The 22,898-nt window shown below is 33.2% G+C and overlaps 1 protein-coding gene across 3 annotated transcripts in view; it reads right to left on the reverse strand.

Moving 5' to 3' along the window:
* Positions 1–22,898, reverse strand: part of EPHA3 (EPH receptor A3) — a 350,067-nt gene that overhangs the window by 323,981 nt on the left and 3,188 nt on the right. For all 3 annotated transcript variants that reach the window (XM_074333229.1, XM_019745445.2, XM_074333238.1), the window contains exon 2: positions 7,131–7,195. In XM_074333229.1, the coding sequence (XP_074189330.1) occupies positions 7,131–7,195 (65 nt within the window). The remainder of the gene's footprint in view (positions 1–7,130; positions 7,196–22,898) is intronic.

The following is a 22,898-nucleotide window of genomic DNA, read 5'->3' on the forward strand; positions in this document are numbered from 1 at the left end:
AATGAAACCCATCCAAATACGTTTCAAGTCTCCTCTGCTTTAAATCCCACAAAAGCTGTACATCAAAGTAAAAGAAGCAAAGAACACTACATGTAATATTTTAAAAATTCTAATCCAACCCCCAAAATATAAATAAACACTATTTTGATGCAGAGAGGAGGATTCACATAGAAATACACAACATTAGCAAGAGAAAAATTGTTTCTATTTGTTTGGAAGCACTGATAAAATTTCTATTAAAACAAATGCTAGATAACATTTTCATTTTAACAAGTTAAATATTGTTACAATAAATTCTGGCTTTCCTGATTTCTACCAGTCGTCCACATATCCCCTTCTTTTACAGTGCATTTTAAGTCAAGGTTAAAAGAACTGTAAAACTTTGCCATGTTTTTCTAATTTGATCAGACGTCCTTCCTTGAAAGGTCAGCACAATAGGTGAAAGTGACATATTTAAAATATGTAGACTCGTTCATTCGAGGCAGAAAAATTTCAAATCACCAAGAATCACATATCACATATGTCAAAAATTTGATTTTCCTGGATCGACTATTCAGCATATGAAGCAGAATTTGGACTGTGACTCATAAAAGCAGAATCCCAGGTGGTTATTGTTGACACCCCGTTGTCAAAATATTCTTCCTACATTTCAGACACTGTTCACAAAGTGGAAGCTAGAAATCCGGTAGATAACTCTTTTAGAAACCAGGCTACACAAACAGCAATAATTCCAATATTGAAGGTAAATTATTACACTATATTGGCGAACAGAAAACCAATGACTTGTTTTAGAGAGTATTTTTCTTATTTCCATTAATCTCTCTGATTCATTCAATTTTAAATATTTCTATTTTCAATTAAATGGAATTTATTTGCAGGATTCTGGCTTTTTACCCTTATATAACAATCAATATAATCTTCAATATAGAGCTTTCACTAGCTTGTTTTCTTTTCAGTAAATTTCCAATTCATAGGCTGGCACTATTTTCAAAATAGCTCTTTTAGTACAAAAAAATCATATAGTATTATATTTAGCATAGCTATACATATATATCTATATACTATATGTGTATATAATATATGTATATGTACATATATAATGTGCACATATAGTAACATATAATTTCACTTAACTTTATTCCATTCAAAAGAGAGTGGAATCATTGACAGACACCATTTAAACAACAAATTGAAAACTATCAAATTTTTCTCCATAAATACAAAAATCAGTGTTAGCTTAGTTATTCTTCCTTGTTTTGGAAAGCTTTTATTATTCATTTACTCAGGTAATTGTAATTTATGGACAACTAATCCAGGATCTCAAAGTGAGGAGAATAAAAAACAGAATTTCATGAAAAGGGAATTGGCCTCAAAGAGCTTTCAGTTTCCTGGCTGAGATAATATCAATGAAATAATTTTATTAATGTACAGTTACAAGCTGTGGAGGTAAAACAAAGAACAAAGTAGATGAGTTTAACAGGTGTTATGTGCTAGTCTGAGGGTGCCAGGAGGGTGTAAATGAGTCAGGCCTCACTGAAGGAGAAATACTAGAATTTTGAGGAAATTTCCATTACTTAAAATTTTTAAATAAATAAATTAACTACCCAACCACCATATGTTGACTCTTTCAATTCAAAGTGTAGTTCAATATTATATGCAAACTTTAGTCTGCTCATGTTCAATGGAATAACAATCCTGTGATGCCAATGAAAATGTTTTGGGCTCTTAATTGAGACAGGGGTTTACTGGCACTTCAGGTAATACTGTCTTTTTTTTTTTTTCCTCCTAAGTCCAAATCCAAGACATCAAGTGTAGACTGAGACTTAAGAAGACATATTATGAAGTTTGCAAAAGATTTTAGATTAGGATGGAAGAATCTCAAAACTTATCTAAGAATAAGAAATGATATTTGTGTAGCTCTTTCACCTGCTTTATCATCTATATATAATATACACATATACACATATATATATATATATATATATATATATATATATATTCATAGCTATATAGAAACATCTCATTTGCTCAACTCTCATTTACTCTAAAGTGCTGTGACAACGGAATGACTTGTTTTTTATTAAACAGGATAAATGTTAATGATGGTTAATTGGCTTGCATCAGGTCATACAGCAATAAACAGTAGAGCTGGAATTCAAATGCATATGTCCTGATTCTTAACTTATTCTTTGTCACTATTCTACCTAATATCTTTGGCATCATTTGTGCTAACACACAAAAAAAGATAACTTGGGAAAATACGAATAACGTTGTAAAATACAATTGTGCATCACCATAGCCTTCATTTAGAAATTAAGATATCTGTCCAGAAGATAAAACAGCATATTTTATCAGGATGACTTTAATTTGCAAGTATGAGAGTTACTAAGAAGAGTGGCTTAAACAAGGGGAATGTATTCTTTCAGGTAACTCAGTGGTTCCAAGATGTCAGAGTTCCTGGCTGGTTTCATTAATGCTCACTGGACTCCACCTTTCTGGTTATTAGGAGAGAGCGGCTGCTCCAGATACTGGGTCTTCACAGGGCAAACCCAGAAGCATGAAGTACTTATTTTCTCCCCATCTCTTTTTACCAGGAGGAAACCTATCCCAGAAGTCACTGGAATTTAGCTCCAGTCTCACCAGCTTTACTTAACATTCTCTGTCAAAATGACTGTACTTCTCATGATTAGCTCTCAGATGAATGGACATTCACCCCACAGAGTGGCAGAGGAGCACACGAAAAGGTGAAAACCAGAACAAAATCTGTGTTCCATACCCATGGAGAAGCCAGAGAACAGTGGGTGGGTTTCAATTCGCCAAGAGTATTTTTTATTTAAGTATCTTATCACTAAGGCACCAAGAAATATCTAAGGAAAACTTTAGAGGAAAAAAAACAAAACAAAACACTAAAAGATATGAAAAAAAGGAGGAAGGCAGAAAATAAAATAATTCCATAATTTCTAATTTTGAGAAGAATTTCTACCATCCACAAATATACATGAATAACTCATTTCAGACTTCTTTTCATACATTCTCCCAACCTTCCCCCTATTCTTTTCTCATTAGAATTTATTTAATTAAATGAGTAAAGACTCATGATTCCTTTGTTTTACTTAATCAACATAAAATATTTTCTTAAGGTAAATTTATGTAGCTGTATCTCCCTCTGATCTGTCCTCTGTATTGATAATAGACTAAGAAAGTTTATTTGATTGAAATTATCAGTTAATCAATATTTTTAAGTACCCAGTCAACAAAAGATTTTTCTAGGTTGTAATCCAACTATACATGAGGGCTTATATATGTGTTTGTCCTCTAAATCAAAAGAATATATAAACTATTGACTTATTTACTGAAATTTCTGAATATAGTTAAGCCCAGAATTCAAAACATAATTCCTAGTTTATAGGGGTAAAGAAGGTAACTGCTGTGCCCGCTTTACTAAAATGAACAAACTTAGTGGTAGAAAATATTCCTGTCAAATAGAATTCTATTATTGAAAAATGAAGTGCTATTCATGACCCCTTGATAATTTCAGTTTGCATATTTTAGTATTAATTTAATGATTTTCATTTAGAGAAAACCAAAGTTTCCTTAAATTTCTTCCCAATACTTGAGAATAAAAAAAGTGAAACAGAAAAAGCATACATGAAAGTATGAGCCACTCTTGGCCATTTTCCCCCAAACATACTAATTGTCTATACTCAGGTGATATAATTATTCCATGACAAAAAAAAATATTTCAAATTTGGAATGAATCATTTGTCTGTTTTTTTGTTTGTTTGTTTGTTTTTAATTTATATTTTGGAATTTAGAGCTTCCGATGGAAAAATAGGTTGACCTTAAAGAAGCCACTGGTAGTCTCCCAGGATCTGTGTAGTGGCCACCCACAGCTTCTAACGGAGCACCAGTGTTCACCCCCTAAATAAGGGTTTCTCAACCTAGGCACTATCATTTTGGACCAGATCATTCTGTGTTGTGGGAGGCTCCCTATTCATTCTAAGCTGTTTATTGGCATCCCTGGTCTCCCTACTAGGTGCCAGTAGTGCTCTGCCTCCCCATTTGTGACAATCAACAATATCTACAGACAATGCCAAATCTCCTCACAGGGCAAACTCAAAATGACCTCTCTCCTTACCCCCTCATCGCATTGGAAACCATTGCCCTACATCAAAAGAACAGGATTTCCCCTGCCAGTTGTGACAACATGAATGGACTTTGAGTGCATTATGATAAGTGAAATAACCCAGACCGAGAAACAACTACTGTGTGATCTCACTTATATGTGGACTCTAAAAGAAAAGTCAAACCCAGAGACTCAGAGACTAGAAAAGTGAGGGCTAGGGGCCAGGAGGTGGAAGGAAATAGGGAGGGGATGGTAAAAGAATGCAAACTTTCAGTTATATGATAAACAAGAGAAAAAAGAGTAGCTTTTCAATGATTCAATATAGTGTGATATTGTTATTATAATATTTTTTCTAGAGTTTACATTCATATCTTATTAACCTAAAAACAGGTGCACTGCTATTTATTAGGGTTAATTAATTAAAACAATCACAAGTTTAAAATTGTTTCCAGCTATTCCGTGTCCTTTTTAATGGAAAAGCTTGCAGCAATGATACCACAAAATTCATCTATCCTTGTCATATTGAAAATGGCAACAATTAGACATTAAAATAATTTACTGAATTTAAAAGCACCAGCAATTATACAAGCAAGGATGTTCGATCCCAAACCTAAATTGGCTATGCGGGGCTTTTATTCAAGAATGTCATCGGTTTCTCACAAAACAAATGAATATTAATCTAACATTTTCTAAATTAGCACTTCTTATTTCCGCTTGGACATTGTGGTTAACATAATATAGAGAGAAAATGTAAAGGAAAAATACACTACTACACATCAGCACAGGACAATAATTCACATATTCGATTTTCTGGGTTTTTTTTTTTCTTTTCTTTTTGCTTTTGGGTCTTGAGGTATTATAAATATCATGACCTGTTGGGAAGATTTTAGTTGTTCTCCCTGAAAGTTTTAATGCTAAGCTTGGAGAGCTGGGCCAGCTGTTTCAGGCTATTTATTACATCAGAAAGAGGGAAGACACAGCTGCAAGAAGATCAACCAGGAAGGCAATGAAGAGGGGGCCCGGGTTCCTGAGATCTGCTCTCTGAAGCAACAGCAAGCCAAAGGAGAAACTAAAAACTGTTCGCTGAGAAAACCAGGGGAGATTCCTGGGCAAAAACGAAGTAGGAAATTGGATGAGAGGTGGAAAAAGTCAAGGAATAAATTAGACTGAGGAGTGTTTCTTACACTTAATGTGCTTAGCGATCCCCTGGGGACCATGCTAAGGTGCAGATTCTGAAGCAGAAAGCCTGGCTGAGGCCTGAGAGTCTGCATTTCTAAGCATCTCCCAGGTGTTGATGTTGCTAGTAGTGGGTACGTGTACCACACTTGGTGTGGCAGGTTTCTAGACCACCCCCTTCCCCAACATATCTCTGCAAGTAGAAGTGCCAACTTTGTTTCATCACAAAAATCTATGATATTGACAAAATGAAACAAATACATTTCCTCAAATTGTCAATATATACAAATGTGTTTTGTTTTCTTTATATTGTCTTTGAAAAAATGAGGTAGACTGTTACTTTGATATATAAGTTAATTTCTTGTTGTTTAAAAAATACACATAGATATCAGTAAAATGTCACTACATTTTTTGCTTTTTGCATAGATATAGATATAGATGTAGATATAGACAGAGGTAGAGATAGAGATATAGATAGATATATAGATACCCTTAAGAAGCAGGTTTCTATGGTATATTGTCAGATGGAGTAATGAAAAACTCAAATATCTAAAATCAAAATTAAAGTTAGGTTTGACTTTTGGATGATTAGTTTTACATGCATTTTCTAGCTTAATCCTGAGTTTTGATTCACTCTTTATGACTACCCAGGATGTGCTTTTATCCTAATCATTTGAATCTTTTTACACCAATGGGAAAACCAAATTCTGGCTCACTTCATCCTTTCCTCTCTGAAGCAACTAACCATGGCCTGATTATGTGATAGGTTTTGGCATTGTGTCAATGTCAAGGTGTACCAGGAAGAGAAACAGATACAAACATGACAGATAGATGAAGTATCCCTGATGTAAAACATCCGTTGTTGAAGAAGTCAATAGTACCATAAAAATTAGTATGTTTAGGCACAAAAGTCCACAGACTGAACACCAATACTAAGTGGAAGTAATCATAACCTCTTTGAAAAGAGGACCAGTGTAGAAGGAGAAGGAATACAAAAATTTGCTCCTATCACAAATATTTCAAAGTAACACTTGGAATTTTCTACAAGCTATACTTGGAAACTAAAAAGGTATGTTTAGGCATCTTTTACACAACCTGTAGGAACAAGAATTCTCCTACGACTTTTTTTTTTTTTTCCTGAGAGAGCAAAAGGAAAATTTCTCACACAAGAGGCTTATCATAAACATTCAGGCCACCAATATGTCACACACCTTAGTAATTTGTGTCTGGCTTAGTAAAGTACTAGAAGCATACAAAAAGGATAAAACTTAAAAGCATCCAGGTTTTTCCTAAATAAAATCTCAATTTATAAACTGAACTAGACAAGTTGAAGACAGTTTAAGCAAAGAAATTAAGGCGACGCAGGTTTATACTGTTGACAAATATATCCTACACTACTTAGAACCCGTCACTAAGGTTTATTTTAAGGTTACAACTCTGGAGGCCACTATTTCCAAATTTATACTTTCTACATTACTTAAACTTTAGAATGTCTTCTCAATTCACTTATTCTGAGCACATCACACACACACACAAAAAATGTTAGATGGTCACGCTTAGATCATCTGTATGATGTTAGTAATAATTAAACTGTTTAATTAGTCAATTCAAGTAATTGATAAATTCAGAAGAAAAAAACTTCAAAATTGTCAGCTGTTCCATTGGACACAGGTATTAGGCTGTGTTAGTCCATGTATTGAATGCACTGATAAACATGTCACCAAAAGCACAGGAGTTTGTTTTAGAGAACATACCAATATTTCCTTCTACTCTCTAAGAGAGGAAATGGACAGAATCATGTTCCCTTTCAATAGTTTACTGAACTCACCCCGTGTGATGGGTAAGAGATCCAGCCCAGCTCCCCTTGGATTGTTTTCGAATCCAGTAGATTGACTAAAAGAAAACACAAATACACAAACACAGTTAGGAGGAATGAGTTCTTTCTATTTGCCTCTTTCAAGTGAATGTTGTCTGCTCTTGTTGGTAATATAATAATATCAACATATTCAAAGCACATGACTTCATTTTCATTCGACCTGTGAATATAGGAAAAGAATTAACAAAAGAAAAACAACCACAGGGAAAGTTAAGGGATGGAAAGTTTATGTGGCTTTTTTAACTGTTTACGTTTGTTTACAAAAATAGGTTAATATTCAATACATTGATTTTTTTTACAGAATAATTACAGATTTAAAGAGGAAACAATAAAAATGCAAAATAAGAAACAATAATGCTAACATGAAATCAAATTAACTGTAACAATCATTCAATTTGATAAATTGGCATATAATTTCATTATAAATTAATTTTTTAAATATGCTTCCATAATGAATCAATATTTATATTTGTGCATATTTGATATGGCATCTTCAAATTGTTCCTGGCCAATCCTAAACATATTCTGTAATGTGTATTTTTTAATACTGTATGAGATGTCTACTTATGTGTAACAAAATGCTTAGATACTAATATGAGGAGAAACCAAAGCAAAAATATATTTTATCATATTGCCTGTATAAAGCTTTCCTTATTGAAATAAGGTATTGTTATCCAAAAGGATTAATGATTTTATTCAGAACTTTGTTACTTATTAAAACATCTGGTGTCTGATGAATAATAAAATATAACATGAATGTGGTAGCAATGTAAATATATTATTAAAAGAGAAAAACAAATGCATTATTTACAACACAGCATTAATTTGTAATGGATTGGAAATTGATATATGAAAGATATTTCAGGTTTAATTAATAACAGGGCTCACTTTGCTTGTTGATCTGTTAAATAATGAAAACTACAGCTTTACTGCATCGTTCTAAATTTGAAAACAATCCCACTATTGACTGGTAGAAGATGTACAAGAAGTTTACATAAATTACATATGTGTTATTAACATGAACCAGAGCATGTGAATCAATAACTACAGTAAGAGAGAGTTATTTTCCAGGGTTCCATATAGTCACAAATCAAAACAAAATTTTAATACATACATGCACAACACATCCATGCATTGTGAATAATGTGTTTCCTGATGCATGGAAAGCACCACCCTTTCTTTAATCATCCTAATTAGTTTCATACAAAGGAAACCTGAACCTTGTAAAATGTTAAGAAAAAGAAATAATATATTTGATAGATATTAGAATTCTAATTTTTCAAGTGCTGCTTTTTAAGACATATTTGGTTAGCTGGTTAGATGATAAATATACTAGATGAGGTAAGAAAGGCTCCTGGTCATTAAGATAAAACAGATAAAATCCTCAAAGTTAGAGTATCTAAGTTTTGCTAGTGAAAGAAACACATAATCTATTACACTGAAACTCCATAATGATTCAAGTTTTTTCTCACAACAAATGAATCCCAATGATAAGTAATTATATTTAGATAAGAGAAGGAGATAGCAGGATTAACATGGATTGATCACACAGTGTAATTTCCATAATGAAATTATTTCCCAGAATATCAGTTTGAAAATTAACAGTATGCTTAATTATATTAAAATTATCTCTCAAAAAGGATTTTTAAGAAACCTCTACCAATTAATCAATATTATAGACATTTCAGATTAATCAAAATTTTGAAAATATGATAATACATCCTCAATTTGAAAATATGGTACCAATTGTTATTCTGATAAAAATATACCTACTTTAAGTGTTGGTTCTATCCCGGTCATCAGTTTACTTCTCTGGGTTTTACATAGGATTTTCACAGCAGAATTTACAGTCCCAGTATGCACAAATCATTAGATCATATTTACAGTGTGTTTAGGGACTTAAATGGTTCAATGCATTCTGTGTGTATGTAATAATTGAATATGATGAATATGTGTCATTCCACATGCTAAGATGAATGATTGATTTAATTTTAATTTTAATAACCAGAGGAAAAAATATTTTAAGGTAAAGAAGATATGAATGTTGTCTCCATTTAGGAAATTACTCTTGGGTATGTAAGTTGTTAACTAAAGAACTAAATACCCTTAAGTTTTCTCAGATGATAATGATGAGGGAAAAAGAACTGGACTAATCACATCAGCATTTGGTTTCTACTCAAAGGAGAATAGCTAAACCAAAAAGAACTGCATCACACTGTCAATTAAAATAAGTGTAATAGATTAATTAAATGTATTGCATTTACTCAGAAATTAAATTTTTAGTGCACTCCATTTAGCATGAATGATGACAACACAATTAGCAGCATTACTCATGATTCTTATTCTGTGTCTATCAAACATAATTATATTCACCCTGGTTATCTCGCAATGTTGCTTTGATGATCAAATAATATAAATGCATTTAAGGCCACCAACTTTATAACGTGCTATACAGATTCAGTGTTCTTGTAAAGTTAATTCATTAACAGCAGTTCTATTTTGGCTTCTGAATTATATTTATAATCAGCAATCTATATATGACGTAATAGAGAAGACTAGTGACATCAAAACACTTTTTAAAAATCATTTATTTTAAGTTTATAAGGTGCCTTTTGTTTCTAGCCAATGAAGAACAACAGAATCTAAAATTCTAGCCACTTTAAAGTGAATGATTGCTAAACTGGAACTTTCATGCATTAAAACCTCTACTCTCCTGTAATATGTTGTATAGCAATATGAGTGTAGCATAATTGAGATAAGGAGAAGAGAAAGTTAATGGAATTTGAAGGTCAGCCTGTTGTGCGTGATTTCTCTGAATGCATTGACTAAATCTAACATTGTAATACATCTTAAACTACACACAGATATAGACAAGAATTAGATTACTAATGATTTCCTTTCCTAAAAAAAGATGTAGACCGGATCACAACCTTTCCCGTGGTGTTACTATTCAAATGCCAGGGTATATAGAATTGTGATGTACAAATACATTGTAGTCTGAGTTTTAATGAAAGGTTACAATATGGAAGGTTTATTTCAATTGCTGAAAAATTTGAGTTAATAATTATGAATTTTAACAAAAAGGGTTAAGAAGTTACTCTTAAGAGTAGGTGGGAATGTATAGATGGCTTAATTCCTTAATGATTGCCTCATACCAGGTCATTTGACAAAGACATAAACTGTCCCTTACCAGATTTCATATTCTAACCATGTGATTTCCAAATATTTTGGGTTTATAACAGGAAACACATCATTTCATTAATTCTAGAATATTTCCTATTCAAAGAACAATGTGGCATACATTAACTTCTTAAAGTAATTTAAATTGGATACATTTTTAAATGTTATGACTCTATTTAAATTGAGATATAAATAGGTGCTTTTTGGCAAAATTGTTTTAAGACATCACTATCCGAAGTCTGAATGGATATGGTTCTGGGTTTCTTTCATACACTTTACTCTGTCTAGTTTCATTACTTTTAAACAGAAACGATGTATGAATAGGTGAAGGAGTTTACATTCATGAACGTGACAAGGAAATTCTTATTCAAACTCCTTGGGTTGGCTTTTACGTGGGCACAGCATGAGATATGCTGAACAAAAGGAAGTGTGGTGCCTGATGGGAATTAAAAGGTATAAAATAGAGTGAATGAATATGAACAAAGTATAGAGTAAATTGGTTCAAACTGGTTTGGAAGTACTTCTGGAAAGGAGGATATCTTACTACCATGAATCTTTACTGTCACTTTTCCCACTTAGCTGGATTGCAGATTTAAGATGCTAAGGAGTCTTGTTTTTCCATCCTTTCCTATCCTCCATCATAATGGAGAGATACAATCAAACGTCCATTCCTTTACTCATTTGCATTGATAATGTCATGAAGAATCTATACCAAGAACTTACACTACTTTCCCTTCTTACTAATAAAAATGCAATAATATGTTTTAAAGGACACTGTTATTGTTTGAAAAAAATGTTCTCAGTTAGTGAGGACAGATTTAAAATTTTAGGTATACATTTCTTAAGTTTTCACTGTTAGAGAATCATTAACACACCTAGATTTTTTTCAATGGTATTTCAAAGTTCTGACTCATAATTGACTATTTGTCCACTTAGAAAGACTGAGACTTAAACATCTTATAGATTGCTTAAATGCTGCAAATATGGAGACAGTGCTAAAATAATTTTTAAAATTAAATGCTACATTTATTACTGAAGTGGAAGATAATTTCAATTATCTAATACCACATCAATATGCTTTGTGGTAATGTTATGGTTGCATTTTATGAAAACATTGAATTACAAAAGAATATCAAATAATCATTTCAAGGTGAACAGCAGGGTTTAATGGCTAAAGAATTTCTGACTCTTACAATAATAGACATTTTTAAATAAAACCTTCAGCTATAAGATGCCTTAAAGCCAATTGCAAATAACTATAAAACCACTACAACGGAAAACAAACCCATGCTTTGATTACATCTTGCTTTTACTAAAGAATAATGACATTTCCTTTCCTGCTCACACCATCACTGTAATAGTCACAACCACATTTCTTGTATATTACTCTGTCATTTTCATCACTTTCTATTACGATAAAAAGAGTAACTGTGCTCTAGGTTACACAGAGCTGAAGGGTCCTTTAATCTGTTCTGGGTTACACTTAAATGTCACAAAGAGAAGAAAATGATACAGCAAGTAATCGATTTTGTCCTCAGTATTATAATTCTCTGTGTAGTATCTTGGTCAACCATAACGTGGAATCTAGAAATCAAGATGTCTGTACTCATGGGACAGCACCATAGCTCAGCTTCTTATTTTACTGTATACACCAGGGTATGCCAGTGAGAAGACACTTAGAGAAGTCAAAGTTTTATTAATGTACTTACGAAGTTCCACATAATTTTCATCTATTGTGATTACACAGTCTTAGTTTAACTGCTTCTGTGCACTTCCTGTATGTATTTCTACATAAATGTAATTAAAATATTATTCAGTCGTTCTAGTTAGTATTATTTCGTAGACTAAAATTATAAGAAATGTTTTTAGACTATAAATGAGGTCAACTACAGGCATACCTCAGAGATATTGCAGGTTTGGTTCCTGACCACCGCAATAAAGCGAGTGGTAATCTTTTTGCTGGTGGAGAGTCTTGCCTTCAATTTGTAAAAAAGGCAACATATGTGAAGTGTAACAAAATGAGGTATGCCTGATTACTCTATCAATTGTGTGCAGATAAAAATTCCTATAAACCATTTTAAATTTAACTCAACAGGCATTTTGTTTCACAGAGATTTGATTTATGAGCATTTCTCTATCAGATGACCAGCTAAAATCGTTATGTAAGAATTAAAGAAAAAAAATCTGTCGTGCTCAACATTTCTGTGAAAAATCTATTTTGTCACATGGTATCTTAGTGGCTCATTTATGTGATATAAGCAGATTTCTGGACAAGGTGATATACTGTCAACTTATTCTTTCTTATTAGCTTTCCTCCTGGGCAATAAGTTTAGATTTAGTTTTATACAGGTCCTAATTATAGAAGAAACTGTAATTAGTTGCCTCATCTATATCTTTGCCAACAGCAGGGAAAACTCCTTGGAATCAAAACACATACTCTCACAGTAAGATATCAGTATTTTCAGGACTACAGTGGTTCAAGAAAATAACAGAAACACAGACCAAAATTTGACTTGAAACCTGGACGCTTTAGTAAATGTAAACCGTATGCAGTTTCTAAAGTGTTATTTTATTTTATTTTTTAATCAGAGAAATCTAAAGATCATTCTGATATCAATTCTATTATGGAGAAAACTGCTATCAAAATACCACTAGGGAATGTGTTCTTATAACAAAATAATCCTTTCACATCAATGTGTAGGGATATTCTGCTGTCAGTGAAGCTTTAGTCCATTAACAACTTCAGTTTAATAACAGTCCCTAGAATAACAGGTCTGTTTGTTTCTGTGCATTGGCCACTGGTAGTATGAATCATTTAGACAAGTGAAATGTGTTTCCTAAAATGTAAAAGTTACTAAAAGTAAAACATTAATGATTGTGTAAGCAGTGTACATTTTCAACACATTTTTGCTCTTTTAAAGTGTCCTAGAAATATCAGAACATCTTGTTTATTTCTAATTTGAAAAGATTTTTTTGACAGATTAAAAAGTAAGAAATGGATACATATTATTCAAATATGAAATTATATTTAAAAATCATTAAAACAAATAGGTGCTGAAACTTTAGCATATACTTTTTGCTTTCACACCATAAATTCAGGCTGTCTTGTATATATTTTTAATCATATTATCATAAAATCTTGATTACCAATCTTCAAGTACTAAATGAAAGCTATCTGTTCAGACAGGATTTGACTGATGACTGTGAAAATGGAATAGAATAAGCAGACTGGCCTACAGAACAGCTCTAATATAATGTTGCCTTTATTTTTTTTCGTATTGACATGCAATATCCCATCAGTTTCAAGTATATATCATAGTGATTCAACATTTATATACTTTATGAAATGATCCCCATGGTAAGTCTAGTTACTATCTGTCACCATACATAGTTATTACAATATCACTGACTATATTCCCCATTCTGTACATTACATCCCCAATATATATGTTTTATAACTTGAAGTCCCTTAAATAGGAGGGTTTAAAAATTTAGCATACAAAACAAAAAGTGTAGTGATAAAATGTTTCCATTTAAGAACATTTTCTGGATATTCTCATATCACAAAACATTTTTTTAAATTTTATTTCAAAAGAAGCTCATTGCAGAATACGTGAATCAATTTAAATTTCTGGAAAATTAAAGTCAGTATATAGCATTGACTTCATCATATTCTGGAGGATAACTATATCTAGACTTTATGTTATACATCATTACTGGTGTTTACAGTCATATATATGCATACACATATAAACAGACTCGTCAAGGTATAAATATGCATCTTCACAATAACCCACAAAGGATCAAATAAGGTGCCACATGCTTATCAGCTTAATTCAAAACTCTAGTCCTTTTCCTTCCATCCTAGGCGCATGTTGTCAATGGAAAGTATCAAACTTTTAGTACTGGTGATAGAAAACTTATCACTCCAAGAGAAGGTAGAGTTCAGACAAACTTCAACGTGGTTTTACTTGGTAATGTAGTCATATTATGAGTAATATCCACAGAAGCTTTCATTTGGAGATAAATTCTTTTTTGATATTCAATAATGTGTTTCCAATATACTCACATGGACACATGTGCATGCATGTACTCACACAGTATTTACATTAACCTTAGATATATGATTATTAAAAATAACTGTTTCCAAATGTTCTTCCAAAGTGCTTTTTAATTTTACCTATACTTATTATGCATTCATTCAAATTATTTTTTTAGTTTTCTATATATATGCAGTTTAAAAAATCTGGGTTACAATTAACCCCACATGAAATTAGGCAAATCATTTCATCTCCTTCCCCTTGTGATTATTAATTTATGGTTGTTATTATTTGCCTTTATTTTATAAATCTTCTCTATATTTCAGGGGCTCTGTTTTGGGAGGCTAACTGCACTATACTCTGAAGATTCATATTTCAGTTTTCATAATTTTCCTATCTATGTTAAAACATGATTTTTTTATATAACTATTAATTTTGTGGTCATCTGTCCCACCTAAATTATCTTCAAGGGCATAGAGTATACCATTCCCTATAACCTTCTTTTCCAAAATCAGTATGTAGCTAATACTCAAGTTTCCACTATTTTGTAAATAAACAAATACAAACAACAAATTATTATAATATGAAAAATGAGTTAATTTTTTACTTAATAGTTGTCTTGATTCATGTTAAAGGTTTTAAAATTTGTGCCTTTGAAATTAAACTTAGGGTTCTGAAGTTTTCACTATAAGGTTAGAGTAGTAAACCTATTACATACTTGGCCAAACATAGAGTAAAATATTCTAAATCAGTTTCCAAACAATCACCTTTGGAAAGGAAAATTTAAAAGGATACTACTAATTTTATCTATATTTAGTTTTTTCTTCTCTAATCCTATATAGATTTTTTTAAAGATGTTAAAACATTTTGGATTTACAGCAAAGATAAGAAAAAATTTCCTTATTCAATGTATAAATGTTTAAGGAAAGCAGCTGTACCTCAAAATATAGGGAAACCATCATTTTAAGCATAGATTAATCTAACTTGTTCAGTCAGATGAAATACGTATAAATACGACTGAAAATCTTTTTTCAAAAAACAAAGAATATCGGAACATTATAATTTCAGATCAGAAATGTCAAGAACACCATAATAAGATCTGTTTACCTTTTTTGAGTTATCTAATGTAAATGAGTATTACCTTATCTATAGTAAACCAGATAGCAAGAGCAAACCAAGAAAAAAAAATACTATTCCGTTTTGTCTTTTTAAAACATTTTTAACATTTGGCAATAGCTATATTTGATGGTGTTTGTATCTTCAATAGAAGACTAACAACCTAATTTATTTCTGTTTAAAGTTTCTGCAATTATGCCAGTTTTTTACATTCTGTTAAAATACAAAATCTACCATAAATAGCTTTGACATATTGAGGGGAAAAATCACAATTTGGAGATAACTCTAGCTTTATGCCATCTTTGAATATTATAAGTTAATTAGGGATCCAGTTGGGGAAAATTAACGAGATTAGAAGTGACAAATAACTGAAAAAGTTGTTTTTATTTTTTTCTCATAACCATTTTGCAAGTTAGAAAAACAAAATTTGCATATTACCTTGTTTCCAAAGGTATGTATTCATCCATATAAGTTTGCCCACAATGTGTGGTTCAGTTTTGTAAGGGGACAATATTATTAGTTATATACACACATGCACACACACAGTTCTGCAAGTAGACTTTTCTTCTGCATGGTGTTCTACTTAACCAGAGGATTATTTAGATAATCCACATGGAAACCATTGCAAATCATCTTTGCAGCCTAATTTCTCCTCAGTGTGAAGACTGTTATCATATGCAACACAAATATATATGCAACACACACACACAAACATATACATATATATATATATATATATATATATATATATATATATATATATATATATATATAATCTCGTTCTAAAACCTATAGACTTATTAATTGTAAAATTAGGCTTGAAATTAGGAAATAAATGCTAACTACTAACAGTCACCCTGATGCAGATAGCGGATGTCTAAATTTCATACTGATTGAAACCAACCAACTTTGTCAATGGCAAAAAGTTAATTTTAAAGCCTTATATTTTTATCAAGTAAAGAAGGAGTGGGGGTATTACTCTTTACTGGATCTGTAGAGTTTTTTCATATATGTTCCTTAACTATTATTTGAAAGAACATAAAATAACCTTCCCTTAATGAACATGTAGAATATTTAAGACAAAACCATTTTGATATTGATTTAATAGCCTTATCAGCAATGAAATTAACCTAGGCTTCTCCTTTGGCTCAGTCTCCTTTGAGATCCTGCCATGTAGTCAATCAAGATTTTTGTCTTAAAACCAGAGCAACTCAGTTTGGAGACTTTAAAGTCAAGTTTACATTTTTGTGATTTGAGACAGTTCCACAAACTCAAACATGAATAAAAATTTAAAAGTAGGGAAAGTAGATTTTTATTCTAATTTTCCAAAAGCAAGAAACAAAAAGTTTATGGCTAAGCCTTCACTGTTGCTCCTGAAAAAAATGTTCTAATAGTGAGTGGTTGGATAATTCGTTGGGAACATAAATGAGAACACATTAGAATTTCTTTCTTTCTTTTTTCTTTTTTTTTTTTTTACAGTGAAGAAAGCAAGATACTAAAAGCAGCTTTCTGATTTGGAAGTCTGATGTCACCAACATGCTATTTTTGCTCTTTGCCAGGTTAACAGAATTTATCGCAGCAATTAATACAAAACATATGTGCTGAAATACCCACATGAAAAATATAATTGCCCCAACTTAATTTGCTACCTTTCAAAACCTTGTTTTAGCTACCTTTTCTCAATGCTTCCACTTAAACAGAGGACAAGTGCTTTTATGAAAGAGGAGATAAATCATTATAATTTATTTTCATCTTAATTAATTTATAAATTATCTTTTAAATGAGAAAAAGTTTCCACAGGGCCTCAAGTCTATTTTTAAGATCATATCTATTTCCCCCCATTATTGACTTTTATAACAATTCACATTCTGTTTTATTACATAAAAGCCTAAATAATAACATTCGAGTTACCTTGGCAATTGCCTCACAATCTCTGTGAATGGAATTTCTGACATAATCTTCTTACCAGGGTGAGGAAAGGAGTGTTTGAGTGTCAGGAAAGGAAGACAAAGGTTAAGAATGTGTGAAGAAAAGGCAGCACAGACATTTTTTCCTATTCCTCTGTTCACATCAAATTTTCTTTCAATTGTTCTTTTAGTGTGTCCTACACTTATACAGATAATCATAATTTATGAATGTAAACACTTTGAAGTTTCTAAGCACTCTTTGAAGTACTTTTGAAAGTACATTGAAGTACAATTTTTCATACCAATACTCTGGACATTTCTAAGTTATTCTTGCAAAGTCACAAGACAAATTAGTGTAGTCACCGGGATTAAGGTTGGAAAAGCTAGTGACTTTTCTGAATAGAAGGACGGCTCCTAATTCACTGGCATTTGTGTACAGAAGAAAATATATGAGGTTAAAATCCAAAGCCTAAGACAAGAAAGGGCCTGGCTCAGTTACTGCTTTATTATGATGAATTTCCTCAGTGGTAACAATGGGAGATGTCATTATACCTACTTTAGGGCTACTTCTAATAACTAAATGAGGTCCAGTAGTAGTAATGATAACATAAAGGAATAATCTTTCTAGCCAGCAGAACTCTGTACAATTATTATTGCAATGTTGGACATGGCACTGAAGCCGTAAATTAGTCTCGGAATCCCCTGGATTCAAAAATTTTATCTTTTATAAAAAACACTAAAATTCCGACACAATCACAGAAACATTAGCATCGTCCAACTAGTAACCTACCTCCATAACACTGCTCCCAGAAACTCTTTCTGGCCCGTTTCTAGGTTTACTGCCCAAATTGGAAGACAAAAAATCCTGTTTTAATAAAATGCTGCCAATCAAATATGGGGCTGAAGGAGAAAACAGACAACTTTCCACTGTAGATGGGGTGAAAATGTATGGAACGTTCATGTATGTATAGGTCTCAAGAGGATCCTATCAGGTGGCATTTGTAGGTGGTTATAAAGAAAACTGGAAGAAAAAAAAAAAAGTTCCTCATTTTACTCTAGCGAATGAAGGACTGAAGAAAAGGAGACAGTCCAAAGGGTCAAGAAAATAGCAAAGGGGTTGGGTCAGACAGCAGCCAACAGGACAAATGGAGGTCTCAGGCGCTCCCGTGTGTCCCAACCCAGCGGGCCAGGAGTATCAGGAGCCCTGCAGAGCTCTCACTCCCTCCCCCACCTGTCGTCAGGTGGATCCGTGCACGTGGATGGAAAGGAGGAGACCATACCACCTCCCGGCGCCAAACTGAAAAGGCTGGCTGATCGCGACGGGGGAGACGGCGGGGTCATAGATCTGAGGTCAAGGGCATAGATTTGAGGTCAAAATCTATCGTGAAAGTGGGGAGGTGCCTGGCGGGTCTGAGCAGCTCGAGCTCTCTGGGCGGGACCGACCACAGGTAAGGAGGGTCCAGGTGGTGAGAGGCACGCCGCCTCTCCCAGCGCCAGCAGCTCGGCCGCAGCAGGCAGAGGGCGCACGTTTGCCTCTTCCCCGCCCGGACTCCTCCCGGCGCTGGTTTTCCGGAACTTGGCGCCTTCGCGCCCCCTGGTCCAGACACCGCCTCGCCTAAGAGCGCAGGGCCCTGGCCGCGGGGCAGAAGCCGCAGCAGCAGAAGCCGAGGCCACCTCGCAGCCCTTCGGCAACAGGCCTTGGCCGCCAGGCGCGAAATCACTCGAGCACCAAGACCCCACCGGCCCCGGAGCGTTAGGGCCGAGGGACCGGGACCCGGACTTGGGTTTCTATGATCCGATCTTTAATCCGATTCCGATAGAAAAGTAGGGGATTGTTAGGAAACTCTGCCCCCCCGCCCCGCCCCGCACCACTCACTGAGCCTGGTCCTGGCGGCGGAATAGTTTGTACAATAGTTAAGACGCCCTGGCGGTGGGTGTACTGGCATCGAGCAGCGCCTGCTCTTCTCTCAGTGGCCACACGACTGCCACTACCTTGCTTCGCGCTAGAATTTCTCAGGGCACACTTTTGAAATTCAATCAATATTGCATTGCGGGAGGTGTAACGCGAAGGAAAAGAAGCGCCGTCATCCCCTCCTGTGGCCACCCCAGTCCATGGCTAAGATTATTCACAACAGTTTGTACAGTGCTGCCCACTTGTTTCCCCACCCCTTCCTCGTCTATTATTCTGACTTCACCATGTTGGTTTGGATTATCTGGATTTTCACCCTTTGCTTTGACTGGAACAGCAGGACACAGTTTAGAAAATGAGGGGAGGGAGGAGGTTCCACACTCAGGGCTTCCAGTTTAATAACATCACTCCCAAGTTGGAGGCTTTATTTTTTGAACTGGTTTTAATTCCATCCACCCGCCACATGCATTCGCCCGGGCTTCCAAAGGGGGAAACATTCTTTGGCTTGTACTCTTAAAACTTTCCCGGATAAAATATTATCTTCTGGGGAAAAAATCAAAAGTGTATAAATTTGAAAGGAGGAGCAATCGCAACTCCACCCCCTTTTTAAGTGTGCAGGTTTTTAGGAATTTAATAAAAATTGATTAGCCAGATGTTTTACGTGATAAATGTTTCTATTTTAAGCGAAAGATTTATACATTACATTGGTTTTAGAACCTTTGCATTCTCTACCTCTCCATCTTTCTAATCAACTTTTTATTTTATTTTCGCTTGCAGACTTTTTTTTTTTCTTTGTAATCGACCACCCTTTTTATTTCAAAGAAAACTGGTAGAAGGCAAAATAAAACTTGCTGACTTTCAGACTTTTCTTAGAGCAAACCTCCTGCCAGATTCCAGGAACTACCTGATTACTAGGCAGCTGGTCACAGACCCCAGAGTGAAATCAAGGGGTACACAAGTACCTACACCCTGATTCTGAGTGTCCTTCTAAATTGTTTTGCAGCTTGGAATTCTTTGCATTATATAAATGGCACAACAGCTTTTATTTCTAAAGTTGTTACAGAATTATCTAATGCATCCAAGTCTTGGAGAAATAAATTTCAAATCTTAGTTTTCTGTATACCTGTATGAATAATGTAATGAACGTTTCACACCAGCAGTCAACCCTTTATTTGAAAAATCTGTGGAAAGCTACTTGTGCACTTGGAAAAGGCCCTGCAGTGACCCTCCCTGGTGATAAAATCCAGATCTCTGAAAACAGAACCAAAAAGGGACACCTGCATCTGTTTTTCTAAATCTTTTATCAAACAGGAATTAAAAGAACAAGGTTTATTAAATATTTTAAAGGAAAATGTGTGTATTAAAATATAAGCAAAGTTGAGAATCTTGAAAGAATATGATTTGTAAAACTTAGTGTTCTTCCAAGAAATACATATTTTCCCTTACATCTAGTATTTATGCCAAACAAAATCATTGGAAAATGACTAAAATCAAAGGTAACCCACATCATAGATTTCTTAGTAAGTAAATGTCTGTAAGAACTTATCAAGTTTTGATGATTTGTGGAAAGTTTTATTAATATTTTCTGGAAGATTTTATGACTTGGAAAATGTACCTCTCAAGAACAGTTCTTGCTGTTTCCATTTGCGTTGAAGTTAGTAAATCAAATATTCTGTGGAAATATGTTTTGCCTTTAAAAATCCTTTGCATATGTAACTGATTATTTGATATTTAAAAATTGTATATATTTTATTTCAGAAAAAAACCAAAGTTTCAGGAAGAATTTTAATATTTAGGAATTTTTATAAAGAAAATTATTGTAAGAAATTAGAATGAGGGACCCTTAAAGACCACACCAAAATTTGAATATTAAAATGTGGATAATATATAAACACACAGAATCTACTAATTTGTTTCTTTAGGGATAAATTTCTTAACAATCAAGGTGAAACTACTAAATTGTTTATATGAGTAAGGAGCAAACCATAATTATATTCAAATAATAAAAAACTTCACATGAAAATTCCTAAACAAACTAAACAATGCTTTAAAAAGTGCTTTTAAATTCTGATTGCGTACATTTTGTTTAAAACTTTTATGTTAAATTTAAGTGCTTTCATTGTACTCCCAATTCCTAGTGTTTCATGGAAGACAACTTTATATAAAATGCAACCATGATCTAACACATGGCATGGTGTTTTATTATATATGGTTTCCCTTTTATAGTTCCAGTTGCTTCTGAGTTATAAATATATTCAATCGACTTTATATCTTAAAATAGGCAGAAAAATCATATCAACTATAGCATCAATACTAAAAATGTATAAAATTGAAAAGGTTGATAGTTACAGTGAAGCTGGTTTATATTAGTAAACCTATTGTCATTTCCAGAATATTTACTATTTTAAAAAGTTTTTAATTGGTAGTTTATGACAAGACTAGAATGGTGCAACATGTGAAATGTAAGAGTGAGGAGAATGGGGTATCAAAGTGTACATTTTCCCCACTTGAATTATTATTATCAATATTAGTCTTTAGGAAGATATAGATTCAGAATGAATTAATTTCATGATAGATTTTGAGAGGTTATAAGAAGTTTCTTTCCGGCACAATCAAAATATTATCGTAGCAATTCAGGTTGTCAGTAAAAGCTTAAACAAATTTGCTGATAATCCTGTTAATGACCTAGGTCAAGTGTTAACTGTTGTGGGTTATAAAATAGTGAAATTAAGGTTTCTCCTACCTCCAGGCAAATAGCACAGTTATAACTGTTGGAGAGGAGGTAGGGGCGAGCTATTAGGAGAGCTATTAAATTACAAAAATGTGTAATGCATTCAATTATTTAGTCTAGCATGATGAAATGCTATTAAAAGCAAATGTAAACCCTCTTCCAAAAAAAAAAAAAAACTATAAAGATGATATGATAGCTTAGTTCTCTATTAATGTTTCAATCACAATATATTATTTGAGGAAGTGTTTATATATAAAAAGTGATGACAATTCATAGTAATTTTTTAAAAGGGAAAACTCCATTATTTAAATATTTATTTTCTCTAACATTTGCCTAATAGTCAAAAGGAAGCATACAGTGTTCATCTGCAAGTCTTACTTTTAAGCTTTAAGCAATTACATACTCTCTAGTACTTAGAAGATTTATGTTCATTTGAATACATTTAATAGAAACTGTGTCCCATCTACTCCAATGAAAGTCTCCCAAAATAAATAGTATATAAATATGTAGACTTAATTTTGTTCACTTTTATTTTGAAAATTATTATTTCCAATGTAAAGGGCACTATGGGTAAATCTAATTCACTAATACTTTGGGATAGAAAAAATATTTAGTGTACTATGTACTGGTGAATAAGCCATGCATTCTGCCTCAGATTCCTTCAAATGTAGAAGAGTACCTAAACAGAGTAGTTTATTCAATGCTAAAAGAGATGGAATTAACACTGGTAAATACTTCACTTTACATCAAGTTTCATCCTCTTTTCAAAGTTATTTTTATTTACTATTACCATCACCCACCTGGGATGGGAACAGGGAGGAAATATAGGAGCTTTCT

Source organism: Rhinolophus sinicus, linkage group LG01 (genome assembly GCF_036562045.2).
Source record: "Rhinolophus sinicus isolate RSC01 linkage group LG01, ASM3656204v1, whole genome shotgun sequence".
NCBI lineage: Eukaryota > Metazoa > Chordata > Mammalia > Chiroptera > Rhinolophidae > Rhinolophus > Rhinolophus sinicus.